The 15,999-nt window shown below is 39.8% G+C and overlaps 3 protein-coding genes across 4 annotated transcripts; 1 reads left to right on the top strand and 2 right to left on the bottom strand.

Moving 5' to 3' along the window:
• Positions 1-556: 556 nt before the first annotated feature.
• On the bottom strand, positions 557-5,030 carry LOC107859991. 2 transcript variants are annotated; one of them, XM_047407214.1, is made up of 6 exons: positions 4,327-5,030; positions 3,630-3,874; positions 3,455-3,516; positions 2,412-3,333; positions 1,528-1,654; positions 557-1,386 (listed from the first exon to the last, which is right to left on the bottom strand). In XM_047407214.1, the coding sequence occupies exons 4-6, from the start codon at positions 2,841-2,843 to the stop codon at positions 1,148-1,150; spliced, it is 798 nt and encodes a 265-aa protein (XP_047263170.1). In that variant the 5' UTR covers positions 2,844-3,333; positions 3,455-3,516; positions 3,630-3,874; positions 4,327-5,030; the 3' UTR covers positions 557-1,147. The 2 variants fall into 2 exon arrangements, with proteins under 2 accessions (XP_047263170.1, XP_047263169.1); XM_047407213.1 differs by having other exon boundaries at positions 3,630-5,030.
• A 4,323-nt stretch (positions 5,031-9,353) lies between these two features.
• On the bottom strand, positions 9,354-10,375 carry LOC107858299 (2-hydroxymuconate semialdehyde hydrolase-like). The gene is made up of 5 exons (XM_016702974.2): positions 10,300-10,375; positions 10,078-10,182; positions 9,802-9,940; positions 9,556-9,726; positions 9,354-9,411 (listed from the first exon to the last, which is right to left on the bottom strand). Exons 1-5 carry the CDS (start codon positions 10,373-10,375, stop codon positions 9,354-9,356), a joined length of 549 nt encoding a protein of 182 aa, XP_016558460.2.
• A 592-nt stretch (positions 10,376-10,967) lies between these two features.
• Positions 10,968-15,162, top strand: LOC107860028. The gene is made up of 11 exons (XM_016705221.2): positions 10,968-12,505; positions 12,638-12,751; positions 12,847-12,879; positions 13,313-13,490; positions 13,577-13,758; positions 13,892-14,028; positions 14,097-14,192; positions 14,271-14,340; positions 14,434-14,508; positions 14,582-14,627; positions 14,755-15,162. Exons 1-11 carry the CDS (start codon positions 11,192-11,194, stop codon positions 14,817-14,819), a joined length of 2,310 nt encoding a protein of 769 aa, XP_016560707.2. The 5' UTR covers positions 10,968-11,191; the 3' UTR covers positions 14,820-15,162.
• The last annotated feature ends 837 nt before the right edge of the window (positions 15,163-15,999 follow it).

The following is a 15,999-nucleotide window of genomic DNA, read 5'->3' as shown; positions in this document are numbered from 1 at the left end:
TCATTCTTCATGTGGTTTTGATTCTTCGATCTTTTTTACATTTTATTTGCCTACAAGGGAGTCTTGGCGTAACCAATAAAGTTGGCGTAACTGATAAAGTTGCTACCATATGACGAGGATGATTCAGGTTCAAGCTATGGAAACATAATCTGCTTACAATAGACCCTTATGACCCAAACCCCACACATAGCGAGAGTTTAGTGCACCGGGTAGTCCTTTTTACTTGCTTAAAAGATTGGTTTTTGATTTACATTTTCTTTTTAAGAAGATTGATTTTATAAATTTGTCTTAAGAGTTGTATAGAGCAATAGGTTAACTATAGATAGTAATTTGCTTATTGATTGATGAACATTGAATATCATAATAATAGATTTTTGCATACGCATCCATTTAGGCTTATTGGGTTTCCTTTCAATTTGTTCTTACATTTCAACCATTTTTCATTTTGTGCCTGTAATGTTCTACTTCAAACAGATGTTTACGAAGGGATTGTTCTTAATGTTCATAAATGCAAAAGCGCAAGTACAATAAGTAGAATCAGATGCAGAATCAATGATTTGTACAAATTACTTTGCTTGACATTATTGAGGCAAGAGTTATCACATGAGAACAACACTGATAGGCTTGCAACAAAGTCTCAAAAAGAGGAGCTACTAATAGTTCCATCCAAATTTAGCTAGAACTGTAGAGGTCTAAAACTACTTCATCTACTAATTCTTCGAGAATATGCCTAGCAACTTCTGTGCCACATTCATATTCTTCAATCTCCAAGTCTGTACATTTACCCAAAGAATGGCTCATATCCTATTCTGCTAGCTCGTCTGGGATCAAACCAATAAATTCTGTCCACTCTTCGACCTCGTCAATAATATCAGCAATCAAAATCTCTTTGGTCATACTTGATGGTAGTTTGGTACGGGTTCTGAAACCAGAATCAGAGTATCGACCAAATTTTGAGTCTAGGTACTCTAATAGACAATCAAAGGCGAATCATTTAAGCTGATTTATCTGTTTTGGGTCGTTACAGCCAAGCAACTGACCGAAAGTCATCCACAAAAGACTCGAAAACATTTCATGTTCATTGAGGAGAAAATGGCTCACAGAGAACCCATCCTCTACAGGTAGAGCCTGCTGTTGAGGTGTAGTTCTAAATATGAGTTCGGTATTCAAAATGACCTGTTTTGTGTAACTGAGTTTGCTTTTTTTTTAACTGATCAATCTTGCTTAGCACTTCAGAAACGTTGTTAAAATGGTCTGTGATCAGTTCTCTGCAACTCCTCCTCCTGGTGGATGATGAGGTCTCACAACCTGAAAGATCTCTATCAGGTTCTGGAAAGAGTGGTTCATCATCAATAGAGTCCACTGATTCAGCAAGCGCTTTGCCCTCTGGAAGTAAACAAGCATCATATTTATTAGAAGCATGGATGTATGAAATCCAAGTTCAGAGTTGTCTTATTTTTTAATTTATGTATTTGAGGGAAAGAAAGGAAGTATGCAAATAGTAAAATGGCTAATCGGGGACCATACTTGAGCTACTATTGGGACTGCAGGAGAGGTAGCTGTCAGTTGAAAAGGCAGCTTCAAGAACACATCCTGAACTATGGTGATCAAGTGAATTCCCAACTAAATCTGTTGCTGCTGAATCTGGTATGGCCTGAGCACGAATTCAAAAGCAATAATAAGATTCAGACAAATAACAATAGGTTCATAACTGAAGCAAGACACACTAAGAAATTTTTATGCACTTGAAAAGCAAGGGAGGGGGGAAATGCTGAATAATAGTACAATAACTAAACCTTTAACCAACACTCTTTGGCTAAGTGAGGAAAGAAGAAAAGGACTTCTCAAAAGCCTAGTCTACGTGATGACAAGGTTTCATTTGATCTTGGATGTCAAAATTTTGTGAGGCAGCTGCTAAAATTTTTACTATCATGAATCAGGTGCCTAACCTGGGTATATAGACTTAAAGGAAACACAAATATACTGAGTTTTATGCATTAAGGAAGACAGTAAGAACCGTTAGCATCCTGAAATGCTATTTCCGGACTACTACTAGTACAGTTCCAATTGTTGCCTATGTTTCATATTTAAGCCAAAAGCAGTTAATATTCTAGCTTTGAGCCAGATGATACATGACCTTAAGAAGAAATATACTTATAAGAAACTGGCCACAGTAAATGACTGAACATGCACCTAGTATTAGTTTAGTATGATATGATGCACAAAGGCAGGAAGAGAACCAATTTCATCAAATGAATTTTATGACTATCCGGAAGTCCAAAGCTGTTTACCCTCTTAAGAAGTCATAGGTAATTAAGTTGCTTCAGCTTTAAAAGGGAATATATTTTACAAGAAATCATTCAGTATTTCATTCGTTGCAACTTTAGATAGATAACATTTAAGCAACTTACCTGGAAATTCATGCAAGTATTTCTAGAAGATACATCACCATCATCACACAAATCTTCTTTCCTGCTAGGCCTTTTATTCTGTGCAACAAAATTTTGGGTATTATTCATAGATTCTGCAGCTGCTAAAACTCTGTTGCTCTGCAAACTACTTGGCTTAGACTTCATAAGACCCCTCTCACTATTCTGAGATGCTTGATTTTGCTTCTGATTAACCACACGAGTGACAGATGATGCATCCTTCTTCACATTGTTCCCTTGGAGGGTGCCATGCATCTCCATTAGAGTTCTGCTAGTAGATCTTTTGCGCAATATGAGTTCTGCACAGTAGGATACATCATCGATTTCAGCAGTGGCGTTTGAGGATGAACCCTCAGAAACTCTCTCTAGGGTCTCTAGTTGATCCCTGCTGCTGAAAATGGGCAACCTTGGCATATTTCTTCCTGGACCTTCACAAGGAGATCCAGAGTCACTAGAGACAGGTGACGATACAGACGATGAGTACTCTTCCACATTTGGTGTACCGTTCTTACTATGAAGAAAATAACCACATTTTTTACATGAAGGCACAGATGTTCCTTTTAAAATCTTTGAATCCACACAAGGATTTAGGGATTTCCAAATGATGAGGTGCTCTAAACCTTCGCAAACCCGGTTCTAAACTCTTTATTTCGGCCATCTCCAAATCCAGATCTACTTTATCAGATCCACCAGGTCGAGCACCAAGTTCGTCTGCCACATTGCTCCAAGTTTCAGAAGCTGAAGCCTTTTGGGGCTTACTGCCTGATCCTGCTGGCATCGATTCCAAACCTATTAGCCTAGCAACCAAACTTGGACCTTTCATTTCGCGCTTGCTTTCACAAGGTGTATTAGTCATTCCATTATTCTTTGCATTTGGAAAACCCCCACTGTTCTCATAAGCAATCTACATTATTCATACAAGAACCAAAAATAATAAAAACAAAAACTTTCCTGTCAGGCTAACATCTGAGACAATAGAAGAAAAAGAAAGCTAAATGTGGGAGTATGGTTCAAGAAATGAGTACCAAACAAAACTTTGGCTGCTTCTCATCCCCTTCAAACTTTTTTGAAGCTTGTTTCAAGCAACCTATAAGAATGCAACACAAAAAAAAAAGAAATAATTTAGCCCTCTAGCTAGAATCACCTTCAAGAAATTAACCATTCTGCTTTAAAAATGAGTGAAATGTAGTAGTAGCTAACCTGGTGAAAACAGTTTCTTTGGAAACAGCTTCTTGGCAAATCTACGGTTCCGATCAAAGAGCTGAAAGAAAATGCCCACACAACCACAAGGCCTTTGAGGTTTTCTCTCAGTAATAGCGGCTAAACTATCATTCATTTCTCTGGCTGAGCTAACATTCATCCTTCAAAATCCTCTCTTAAATTTCTTCACCTTTTCTCCCACTCTGCTGAATGTGATTCACACACTTTGTCTTCCCAATAAGATTCTATCAAACATTATCTTCACATTAATTTGGAAGTAATTAAAAAAAAGACCCCACTGGCCCCTCTCTGCCCACCACATCACTCACACTCCTTGGCCCAAAAAAAGAAAATAGGGAAAAAAAACCTACATTTTCATGCAAGAAACAAAGCAAAAACCCAACAAAATATCAGAAAGAAAGTAGAAAATAGCTATGAAAAGTAAAACTCTGAGCTGTGTTCAATTATGACAAAACTTTCACAAGAAACCACACTCAAACAAAGTAAACACAGAACAAGAACATACAAACAGCAATACCCAGAATGTCTTCAACTTACACCAAATGTGCTACTGTTCAAGAAAACAGGTAGAACTGGTTATAGTACACTCTAGTCAGCTATTCTTTTCTTTTTTAATCTTCTTTATGACAGTGAAAAAAGCATATCATTTGTACACTAGAGGCACATGCTAACTTACCCACACAAAAAATAGAATAAAAATCCTTTCTTTCGGCTATTGAGTAACCCCAGGAAGTGAAACCTTCTGCTGTTCAGAGAAAGAATAAAATTAGCAGAAAATAAAGCCGTAAATGGTGAAAACGGCTCATCACTTGCTTTATTCACAGGGTAAGGAAGAGACTCTTCGTGTGAGGGGAAATGAGACAAGTTTTGATGCGTAGGATAACAAAGAATGGACAAACTAAGGTTGTGTTTGCCTACGCGATTCATGAGGAAGGGTTGCATGGTTGGAACGTCGAAGGGGTTTGCCGGAGGTATCGCTGTGGGGGGAGGAGTCAAGGCTGTGTCGCGGTTGTTGGACGTTCGTCGGAAGGGAGAAAGAAGGCGACTGGAGGACGGAGGATGGAGCGGCGACGTGGAGGCTTGGCTGGCCGCCATTCGGTGGAGGACGAGAAGGGAGGGGGCTGGCCATCGGAGCAGCGACTGGACTCGCCTGGGGTAGGCGCTGGCGGCGCGTATGGAGGAGAAGGAAGAGGCGACGGCGAAGGCTGTTCGCCGGAGATGATGGCCTGGCGATGAGGACTCGGAGCGGCGGGGGGTGGTTTTGGTGGTCGATTGCCAACGAAGAGATCGGAGAAGAGGGGGGAGATCGAGATTTGGAGGTGTTTGTAGAAAGAGAGAAGAGAGAGGTGGAGAGAGAGGCGGAAGTTAGGGAAAAAAAATTAGGGTTAGGGTTTGTAGGTTTTAAATAGGGAAAGAGAGATCTTTTGATCTCAACCGTTGGATTGGTTTTGGATCTACAACTGAGATTTAATGTCGTGGGGGAATCAAAATGTGGCTAGGATGAAAAATAATGGCTGAAATTTTAAGAATTTGGGTTAAGATTGTAATGGATTGGGTAAAAATAGGCTATAATTGTAAGAAATTAAATAAAATTGGATTAAAAGATAAATAAAATCAGGCAAGGTAATTTCGATTAGGCTGTTATTTAAATTAAAGTAGGAATAATAATAATATATGATAATAATAATTAAATAATAAATAACAATATTAAATAATAAAAAAATAACAAAAGATAAATAATAATAATTAAAAAAAAAATAATTAAACAATAAATTATAATAATAAATGATAAATAATAAACAATAGTAGTATATATAATAATAATGTCAATAAATAATAATATCAATAAATAGTATTAAATAAAGCAAAACTAGATAATGTATTTTGCAAAATTGTGAGTGTGCATAATTACGTGAAAATAATTTAATTAATAAAATTATAAAAATATCATTTTTAATTTTAAAATATTATAAAAAATATGATTCAAAAAGATAATTGATGATTTATGCATTTTCTAAATTATGAATGCGATATGTCAGAAATTTGTTTGATGCAAGAAAATATGCAAAAATACTAATGCTTCGGGAGTATAGTTTTGTTTCGGGAGTATTCCTTTGAATTTGTGTGAGCCTTGTATTTCCTTGCTGCTGCTTTGATACTACCACCGTGTATATCTGTATATTTTCCTATACTTTAGTGTAGTTGTGGCTGTGGGCGGTAATAGGTGGATAGGGTCATGTCCGAGGGGGTTGGGGAGTGGGGTCGTGGTGAGGGCGGGAGTGGGAGGAAGGCCAAGGTTTGGCCGCGGGGGGGGAGGGAGGTAGTGGAGGGCGTGACGATAGGCTGAGGGTTGGGTCTTGGAATATAGGGACCCTTCAGGGTAAGTCCATAGAGCTTGTGAAGATTCTTAGGAAGAGGAGGATCAACATTGCATGTGTCCAAGAGACCAAGTGGGTAGGGTCTAAGGCTAGGGATGTGGATGGTTACAAGTTGTGGTACTCTGGGAGCGACAGGCGTAGGAATGGAGTTGGCATCTTAGTAGATGAAGAGCTTAGAGGTCAGGTAGTGGAGGTGAAGAGGATCAACGATAGGTTGATGACTATTAAGTTGGTCATTCGGGGGTTTACCCTGAACGTGTGTAGTGCTTATACGCCGCAAGTGGGATCGGAGGGGGAGGAGAAGATGCGGTTTTGGGAGGCTTTGGAGGAGGTGGTGAGAGGCGTGCCTAGTTCGGAGAAGATTGTTGTAGCAGGGGATTTCAACGGGCACATCGGGGCGCTACCGGGAGGCTTTGGTGACGTGTATGGTGGTTTTGGTTTTGGGGAGAGAAATGAAGAGGGGGCGACCCTACTGGAGTTTACGAGGGCCTTTGGGCTGGTGGTGGTGAACTCGGGCTTCCCGAAGAAGAACGAGCACCTAATCACCTTTCGAAGCGCAGTAGCCAGGACTCAGATTGACTTTTTGTTGCTTAGGAAAGGGGATAGGGCGTTGTGTAAGGACTGTAAAGTCATCCGGAATGAGAATCTTTCGACCCAGCATAGGCTCTTGGTTATGGATTTGGGTATAAAGAAGAATAGAAAGAGGAGGACTAAGGAGTGTAGACCGAGAATTAAGTGGGGCGGCCTGACGCCAGTGAATGCGTGGGAGATAGGGGAAAGGTTGGCGGGAATGGGGGTGTGGGAGTGTAGGGGGGACGTGGATAGTATGTAGGACAGGGCGGCAAGGTGCATCAGGGAGAATGCAAGTGAGGTGTTGGGTGTTTCTAGGGGCCGGGCCGGGCACCATCGGGGGGATTGGTGGTGGAATGAAGAGGTGGAGAAGAAAGTGGGGACCAAGAAAGGGGCTTATGCTAAGTTGGTGGAAAGTAAGGACGAAGAGGAGAAGCGAGTAAACAGGAAAGAGTACAAGCTAGCGAGGAAGGAGGCGAAGTCAACAGTCACGGCAGCTAAGACAGCCGCTTTTGAGAGCTTGTATGCAGGGTTGCAGGGGAAAGGAGGGGAGAAAAAGTTGTTTAGACTCGCTAAGGCTAGGGAGAGGAAGGGTCGTGACCTCGATCAGGTGAGGTGCATTAAGGGGGAGGACGGTAGAGTGTTGGTGGAGGACGGCCACATTAAGAAGAGATGGCAGTCGTATTTTCATAGGCTCTTGAATGACGAAGGGGATAGAGCTATTATGTTAGGGGAACTGGAGCACTCAGAGGAGTGTCGGGATTTTAGCTATTGTAGACGTTTTAAGGTAGAAGAGGTTAGACAGGCTGTCCGCAGGATGCGAAGGGGTAGGGCGACGGGGCCGGATGAGATACCGGTGGAGTTTTGGAAGTTCGTTGGAGAGGCTGGTGTAAGGTGGTTGACTGGATTGTTTAATGAAATCTTCAGGACGGCAAAGATGCCCGAGGCGTGGAGGTGGAGTACCATGGTCCCTCTCTATAAGAATAAGGGGGACATTCAGAGTTGCAATAACTATAGGGGGATTAAGTTATTGAGTCACTCTATGAAGATCTGGGAGAGAGTGGTCGAGGTGAGGCTGAGACGGATAGTATCTATTTCGGAAAACCAGTTCGGATTTATGCCCGGCCGCTCGACGACGGAGGCAATCCACCTGGTGCGGAGGTTGGTGGAGCAGTATAGGGAGAGGAAGAAGGATCTGCACATGGGGTTTATCGACCTGGCGAAGGCATACGACAAAGTCCCCAGGGAGGTGCTTTGGAGATGCTTGGAGGTGAGTGGAGTACCGCTGGCATATACCAGAGTAATTAAGGATATGTATGATGGAGCGAAAACCCAGTTGAGGACGGCGGGAGGAGATTCAGAGCATTTCACTGTCCTGACAAGACTGCATCAGGGATCTACTCTTAGTCCCTTTTTGTTTGCGTTGGTGATGGATGTGTTGACGCGGCACATTCAAGGGGAGGTGCCGGGGTGTATGCTTTTTGCAGACGATGTAGTGCTGATAGATGAGACTCGAGGGGGTGTGAATGACAAATTAGAGGTGTGGAGGCAAACTCTTGAGTCTAAAGGGTTCAGGGTGAGCAGAAGCAAGACAGAGTATGTGGAATGCAAGTTTAATGACGTGAGGCGGGAGAATGAGGTAATAGTGAAGCTGGAAGCACAGGAGGTATGTAAGAGGGATAAGTTCAAGTATCTTGGGTCCGTTATCCAGAGTAACGGTGAGATTGACGAGGATGTCTCGCACCGTATTGGGGCGGGATGAATGAAGTGGAAACTCGCGTCGGGGGTGCTGTGTGATAAGAAGGTGCCGCCTAAGCTTAAAGGCAAATTCTACAGGGTGGTAGTCCGTCCGGCCTTGTTGTATGGAGCGGAGTGTTGGCCAGTTAAGAACTCCCACATCCAAAAAATGAAGGTGGCAGAAATGCGGATGTTGCGCTGGATGTGTGGACTGACTAGAGGGGATAGAGTTCGGAATGAGACTATCCGGGAGAAGGTTGGTGTGACTTCAGTGGAGTGCAAGATGCGGGAAGCACGATTGAGATGGTTCGGACACGTGAAGAGGAGGGGCATGGATGCCCCGGTCCGTAGGTGTGAGAGGCTAGCGTTGGATGGTTTTAGGCGGGGTAGGGGTAGGCCGAAGAAGTACTGGGGTGAGGTGATTAGGCGGGACATGGAACAGTTACAGCTCACCGAGGACATGACCCTAGATAGGAAGGTCTGGAGGGCGCGAATTACGGCAGAGGATTAGGGCCAGTTTGGGTCGCTAGTGTAGGGAATTACTTGGTGAGGGTTTTATTCCTGTTATGATTCCGTGTTCCGTGTTCCATGTTTTATTACGAATTTGTGTGCTTTCCTCTGCTTTCCTCTATTTTATATTACTTATGGGTGCCGTATTTATGTTATATAATCTGCTTCTGTGCTTTACTATGTGTTTGTGTGGTATCTCGTGCCTTGAGCCGGGGGTCTATCGGAAACAGCCTTTCTACTTCATCAGAGGTAGAGGTATGGACTGCGTACATCTTACCCCCCAGACCCCACTAGGTGGGAATACACTGGGTTTGTTGTTGTTGTTGTTGTTAAAATAACAGCCTAAATTCAAGTTCAAGCTATGGAAACATAATCTGCTTACAATAGACCCTTTTGATCCAAACCCCGCACATAGCGGGAGTTTAGTGCACCGGGTGGTCCTTTTTACTTGCTTGAAAGATTGGTTTTTGATTTACATTTTTTTTTTTTTTTTACCAGAAGATTGATTTTATAAATTTGTTTCTGGCTGTGGTGCTGCTGCTAACAAGGCAGTAAATCCTCCAAGACTGTTAAATAGTACAAGAGTCATCATAATATAATTCAATTACATAGTACTTATATTTTACTGAAGCTCTACCAAGTACCAATTAAAGCTGCTATGCATTTTGTAGATTCATTGCAATGACAAGTTGACAAATGAATGAAGTCACCTGTTCCCAACTAAAACAGCGGACTGTTTAACGACCTCCTTTAAGAAGTCAACAACCTGATCTCTCCAAATCAAGGCATCATAGTCTATTTTTGCCTTTTCACTCCAGCCAAATCCGAGCAAATCGAGAGCATAAACCTTGTATCTTTTAGCCAGTTCTGGTAAGTTATACCTAAGATTTGATGTGAATAAGCCCACTAAATATTGTAAGTAAACTCAGTGTCATACAAATGCAAAGGTAAATTACCTCCAATGAAAAGAAGAAGAAGCAAATCCGTGAATCAGAACAACTGGAAACCCTTCGCCTTGCTCCACATAATGCATTATGTAGCCTCGCCAGGTCCAATAGTTGTATCCCTCTGGTTTAAATGGTAATCGCTGCAAGCCTGTATTTATCAATGTTTGTTAAGTAAGCAAGCAAGCCCTTTCAAAAAGAAAAAAAACAGAAATTTTCCATAATGGCAGTAGACAAACACACTAAAGGCTGAAGTAACTCAAAAGTACAAATGGGTGATGAACTGACCTTGAGAAGATTCAGCAGCTACACATGGGGTCATAATCGAAGAACCAGTAGCAACAATTCTGTTAACAGAAAAATTCCTTCTATTTATTATTTTCCATCTTCCTCCTTCAAACAAAAAGAAAAGGAGAAGCGAGATCAAAACTCAAAAATCAATGAGTTGCACATAATAATCAAGAACTGTTCTGGTGTAGGGTTACACTAAATGCTTACTGAAATGATTACTTCTTCCAGGTACATCTAACCAATTGCCTATCGGATTCAGCAATTCTGTCCTAGCCGTGGCAATAGAAGTTGACATTGATCATACTTACCAACTAGAAGGATTCAAGAATCTTTATGAACTTCGAGAACAGTTGAATGTGGAAATTAGAAGTTGATATCTGTTCAGAATAAAAGACAAATTTATTTTTCTTTTTTTTCTTAGAAACAAAGTGAGACCAGGATAGGGATTAGGGAATCCGTTTTGTTCCATGCAGAGGCCACAAAATTAATGACTTGTTGTCCTCGGCAATGCGCTTAGAAGTTTCAGAACATCCTTGTAATAAACAGATGCTGAGCACAATGTCAGAAGCTTACTCTTCTGCTATATTAGCTGGTCCTTAATTCTGCATCAGCTCATCGTTTTCACCAATGTTTCTGCTTTGTGTTCATCGCTCTTTCATATTTTACTGTATATTCTGTGCCATTTGTCCAATGGCCCATGTCTGGGCGTAGTTGTCTTCACCACTTTTTCACCCACTTCAGAATATTCCCGTTCCACTCAATGTGAATTAAGGTGAGCATCTTAAGGTTGCGGAGAACACATTTATTTGTCTAACTCAACACCATGTTAAAAACTATGTGACCACTTAATTTAAATTTGTTTAGCTGTAATAAAGATCATATTCTGTTTTATTTAATTACATCTCGGACACCATAGTTTTTCTTTTCTTGTGCTTTCACACACGCAAAAAATTCTAATTGATACAATTCTTGTTACCACTCTGTGTATGTTGTTGCTGTCTTCACAGAATATGTTGGATGCTACTTCCCACCTATGATTATTATTTCCTTTTAGACCAGCAAATTTTTCTACTGTTCGAATCATAGCTCACAGAGAAAAATATCTGCTAAAATGGAGGGAGGTTCCACGTCTACCAGAGCTTTACAACTGAAACTCCAGTCGACCATGAGGCAAAGAAGAAGTGGTTATGAGCCATCAGATACGGAGACAGACTGGACATTGGAGAAGAGTCCACACCGGGAAGCAAATCTAAAGAATGAAAAAGAAATAGATCTTGAAGAATCTGAACTGGAAGAGCCAACTGTAACATTGGAGAAAGCAAAGGACAATGGTTCTTTTAATTTAAGCTGGAGGACTAATGTTCCAAGTGCTGCACGAAGGAGAACTACTAAGTCTCATTATAAGCTTCGTAGAGATATCAATGATGCTGAAGTTCATTCTCCTGCAAAGGCTTTTCCTAGAAGTGTTAGCACGTTTTCACGCAGGCCTGATCATTTACATTCTCGTAGAAATGTTAGTCCTTTTCAAAAATCTGAGAACCATAGACATATGTCTCCATATGAATATGCGGGCAAGGATCATGACGGGTTTTTTGCTGAGTCAAATAGGAAGCAAAATCAATCACAAGGTAATAATAATTCTCAGAATAGACTAGGGGAGAAATCAAATTATAATCGCAGGTACGCTTCTGCTCCTAGACCCGAAAGACAACACAAGTTTGATGCTTCCAAGGAGCGAAGGATGGCAAATAATAAGACGCCTTCCCAATTGCCAATTAGGAGCTTGTCGCGGAAAGAAAAGGAAATTCCTAATAAGCATGGACCTACAGGAGGTGAACTTAATGAAATGATCGCCCACGCAAAGATTTCTGGAAGCACTACTGGTGCTAATCGTATGTTTGAAAGCACAGAAACCATTTCACCTGGTGACATTTTCTTTTCTCGGGACTATGGAGCCTTGAACATGCAGAAGATTACTGAAAGTAAATTCGATAAAAAGCCTCAGGTACTGATTGATATAAATGTTGAATCTGTGAAAACACCTGCTACTTTCAATCAGAGTGGAAGAAGGAATTTATCTAGTAATACTATGACTCAAACAACTAAAAGCACGAGTACTTTCACAAGTAGGCAGAGCAGTAATATGAGTGATGCTAGTGGAAGGACAACCAAAAGTATGAGAAATTTCATCGCGAACAGGAAAAAGAAGCAGTCAGAAGCATGGTTTTCTTGTATCAAGAAGGGAACTTGCAGTACCTCAAGAGGAGACTCTCCAGAAAGAGGGCATCCGGTTGATGAAGCTTTAGTAATTGCCAAGGCATCTGTAGTTCAAAGCTTGAGACCCTTCTGGGCCGATAAGCATCAACCTGCTTCACTAGAAGGATTTACTTGCCACAAGCAAGAAGCTGTACTACTTAAAAACCTGGTAAACATGATCTAAATTCTAAACCCCCTTTTCCTGACGAATCAAGTGGTGATACACACAACATACACTCACTAGGACACTTTGCTTTCACATTTTTCTGCTTAGATCACAAGCTAAGTTTTGTTGTTCTAGGTTTCTTCAAATGAAATCCTTCCACAGATCTTATTCAAGGGTCCTCCTGGTTCTGGGAGGAGAGCGCTCACGATGGCTCTTTTGCGTGAAATCTATGGAGATACAATCTACAACGTAAGTAAAGCCAGACTTAGAAGATGAGAGCTATGTTACACTTCTTATGGTTCATCAGTACAAATATTCTGGTTTAATTATTTTCTTATTTGTAGGTATCCCATGATTTGAGATACTTCCAAATTAAGGTACCTCAGTCTGACTTCTTTTCTTCTATTTATTCATTTATACAAGTCTCTCTTGATCATGGAAGTTAGGGCTCTAAGTCTGCTTAAACTTTCTCATATCCATTTTTTCGATCAAACAACAATACCTTTTGGTGTGCTTGGACAGAAGCACCGTTAGTTCGATCAAATTGTAAGCTATTTGGCACAATTTTTGATGCAGTTATAAAGGATAAAATGCGGCTAAAAGCTTGTGATTTTCAATTGAATCTAGATTCATCTGTATAGTGGTTGATGTTTGTAGACAACACATTGTTAATTATCACACACTATTTGGTACTTGGCAGTGTTAAAGGCAGTTTAATTTGATTCCATGCTGTAGAATGCCATTTTATTTACATAACTAGTACCAAGTATCACTGTTATATTTCTCTTCTTCTCCCCTATTTGCTGATAGGAAACAAGGCCAGTGCAAATTGTTGTACCAGTAAGCTCAAGTCCTCACCATATCGAGCTCAACGTTCAGTTGGAGCCTAATGCTAGATATGCCATAATAGCTTTAGTTAAGCAAATAACTTCAGAGTATGCACTGACCCCTGAAATCAGCAGAGTAAATAATAAGGCTGATTACAAAGGTGATCACGTCTATCAAAGCAAAAACTATTTTAACATTCTATGACTTCAATCCTGACCTAATTAAGAAATACTTTGCTGCTTACAGTAATAGTTCTTTATAATGTGGACAAAGCTGCGGAAAACATGCAGCACTTAATAAAATGGATAATGGACTGCTATTCAGATGCTTGCAAACTCATTCTCTGCTGTGAAGATGATGTAACTATACTTGACTCGGTGAAAAGCCGCAGCAAAGTTGTTGAAGTTGCAGCTCCTGTAACTCATGAAGTAAGTGTAAAATAGTACATTCTAATATAATCTGCATTAACATTAACTATAAATGCGACATGTCATTTTGGTCATCCTATCTTCAGCCGGACACAAGAATTTCCTTCTAATTTCTATCTTTTGCATTTCTTAGACCATGGAAGTTCTTATTCAGATAGCAAGAAAGGAAGATTTTGAACTACCAATGGACTTTGCTGCTAAGATAGCCGCCAAATCAAAGCATAATTTGAGGAGAGCAATTATGGCTCTTGAAGCCTGCAAAGCGCACAAGTAGTACTACTATACTTACAGATTATTCCCTTGCTAGTTTATGGATTACTGATCCAAACTTTATACAGCTATCCCTTTGCTGAAGACCAACCAATTTCAATAGGATGGGAAGAAGTAGTAACAGAACTTGCAGCAGAAATTCTAGCTGATCCCAACCAAACAAAGTAATGTAATTCGAAATAGCAAATTTATTCTTCTGAATAAATCTCAACTTAACAGTTACATGTGTATGATTTAATCAGGTTATTTTCAGTTCGAGGGAAGTTTCAAAAGCTTTTGGTGGAGTTTGTGCATCCGAAACTTATTCTCCTGGTAAAGTGTATGAACTTCAATGAGGATGGTTAAAGAGGTAGTAATATCTAAGGAAGATGACATGGTTAATAGATTATGTTCAATGCAATGCAGAAGCTGGTTGAAGAATTCCTTAAGAGGGTTGATGCTGGTATAAGAAGGGAAATCTATTATTGGCATGCTTATTATGTAAGTTTTATCCTTCTATATTAATATACTTATTTGAGAAAAGTTCATCGAGTAACAACAAGACGATCTGCAGGAGAAAAGGCTTCCTCTTGGAACGTCTGCTTTGTTAAAATTAGAAGGTAAACACGCTATGCTCTTGCTTGATCGTGTTTGTCTAGAAAAAGGAAAAGAACTTAGTGATTTCTAAGTATCATCAGTTCTCTTGACCTGGATTGTTGATTGAATTAATTATATGTATGACTGCAGAATTTCTGGCCAAATTTATGAGCATACACAGGAAAAGTTTGAGCAACCATCAGCAGCTTTTATAATTCATGGCTACACAGTTGGACGCGCTCTAGTCTGATTGAGAGAAGGCTCAAATTTTGGTGCTATAAGTCTTCCCCTTTTATCAAACACTGCATTCATAACAAGATAGCACACCCATTCTTGGATCCTGTGTCTATGTGTTGATGCAAGACTTGTATGCATCTGGCCCTTTATGTAATATTTGGAATTTATTACATGTCAAAATCAATCATAAATTGATGGTCGAGTTGTAAAGCTGTGTTCATTGGCATAATACATGAGGCTCTTTAACTTGACCGCAGCTTACCTCTACGTCCTCCTGACTTTGGTTTTGTAAATAAACATTTAGCCTTGTATAAAATTCAACACGCATCCTATGTACCATCTACATGGCAATCTCACACGAATTGCCACACATCTACTTTTTAAGTTTTATACAAATTCGGGTGTCTTTTTGTACACATTCAAAGTTAAAAGATATAATTGACGGTTGATGTCAAAGTTAAAGAACACATTGATGTATTATGCCAACAAAAAAAATTATTCATCGTTTTCATTTCTAGAATTGTACTATGCCTGCGTTATCTAAATGAAGAATAGGTCAAATCACCCAACAACTTGAATTGTTGACAAATCAATATTGCTTAATAAATCTTGAGTTGTGAAAATTAAAGAACAAAGAAATCAAAGTATTAATAAATATCACAATGTGCAAGGATCACAAATATGCTTAGAGTATCTCTTAAAAGTAAAAATAAATTTTACATGTCAATTTCGAGGATTTTTCCTTATATCTTAATACCTGCAATCAAACCAAACAGATGTCGGGTTTGATTGGGCTTTTCGATTCACTTTGTGTTGAGAAAAGAAAATTAGTTGTTATATATTCATTCTTTATTTAAGTAAGTATCTATGTGGTAAGAAGATTTTATTTGATTCTAACAAAAAGGAAAGGCTTTAATTAATGACCATATTTATTTAAGTTGATAAAAAGATTTAGATTGAGCTAGAAAATTGTACTGGATTTTTATAGTCTGGAATAAAGTACAATAAGATGGAAAATGATGATGCATTTAGAACTTATTTCCTTCCAAAACTAAAATAGAGATAATACATAAATACAGTCACACCAAATTATAACTTTCACCTTAAACTTTGATAGTGCACAAATAAAACCTTTAACTATGCAACGCCTGAACAAAT

Source organism: Capsicum annuum, chromosome 2 (genome assembly GCF_002878395.1).
Source record: "Capsicum annuum cultivar UCD-10X-F1 chromosome 2, UCD10Xv1.1, whole genome shotgun sequence".
NCBI lineage: Eukaryota > Viridiplantae > Streptophyta > Magnoliopsida > Solanales > Solanaceae > Capsicum > Capsicum annuum.
Note: the sequence above shows the minus strand (reverse complement) of the source record. Positions and strands in the feature narration are given on the sequence as shown.

Excerpts from the sequence above, each read along its gene's own strand:
- LOC107859991 (XM_047407213.1), bottom strand. The coding sequence starts at position 2,843 with ATGCCAAGGTTGCCCATTTTCAGCAGCAGGGATCAACTAGAGACCCTA. Across the intron at positions 1,655-2,411 it reads ATACTTGCATGAATTTCCAG|GCCATACCAGATTCAGCAGC; the intron begins GTAAGTTGCTTA and ends ATTCGTGCTCAG. Across the intron at positions 1,387-1,527 it reads CAGTCCCAATAGTAGCTCAA|AGGGCAAAGCGCTTGCTGAA; the intron begins GTATGGTCCCCG and ends GTTTACTTCCAG.
- LOC107858299 (XM_016702974.2), bottom strand. The coding sequence starts at position 10,375 with ATGTCAACTTCTATTGCCACGGCTAGGACAGAATTGCTGAATCCGATA. Across the intron at positions 10,183-10,299 it reads GTTAGATGTACCTGGAAGAA|GAGGAAGATGGAAAATAATA; the intron begins GTAATCATTTCA and ends TTTTGTTTGAAG. Across the intron at positions 9,412-9,555 it reads GCTGTTTTAGTTGGGAACAG|TCTTGGAGGATTTACTGCCT; the intron begins GTGACTTCATTC and ends ACTATTTAACAG.
- LOC107860028 (XM_016705221.2), top strand. The coding sequence starts at position 11,192 with ATGGAGGGAGGTTCCACGTCTACCAGAGCTTTACAACTGAAACTCCAG. Across the intron at positions 12,880-13,312 it reads TGAGATACTTCCAAATTAAG|GAAACAAGGCCAGTGCAAAT; the intron begins GTACCTCAGTCT and ends ATTTGCTGATAG. Across the intron at positions 14,029-14,096 it reads GAAGCCTGCAAAGCGCACAA|CTATCCCTTTGCTGAAGACC; the intron begins GTAGTACTACTA and ends AACTTTATACAG.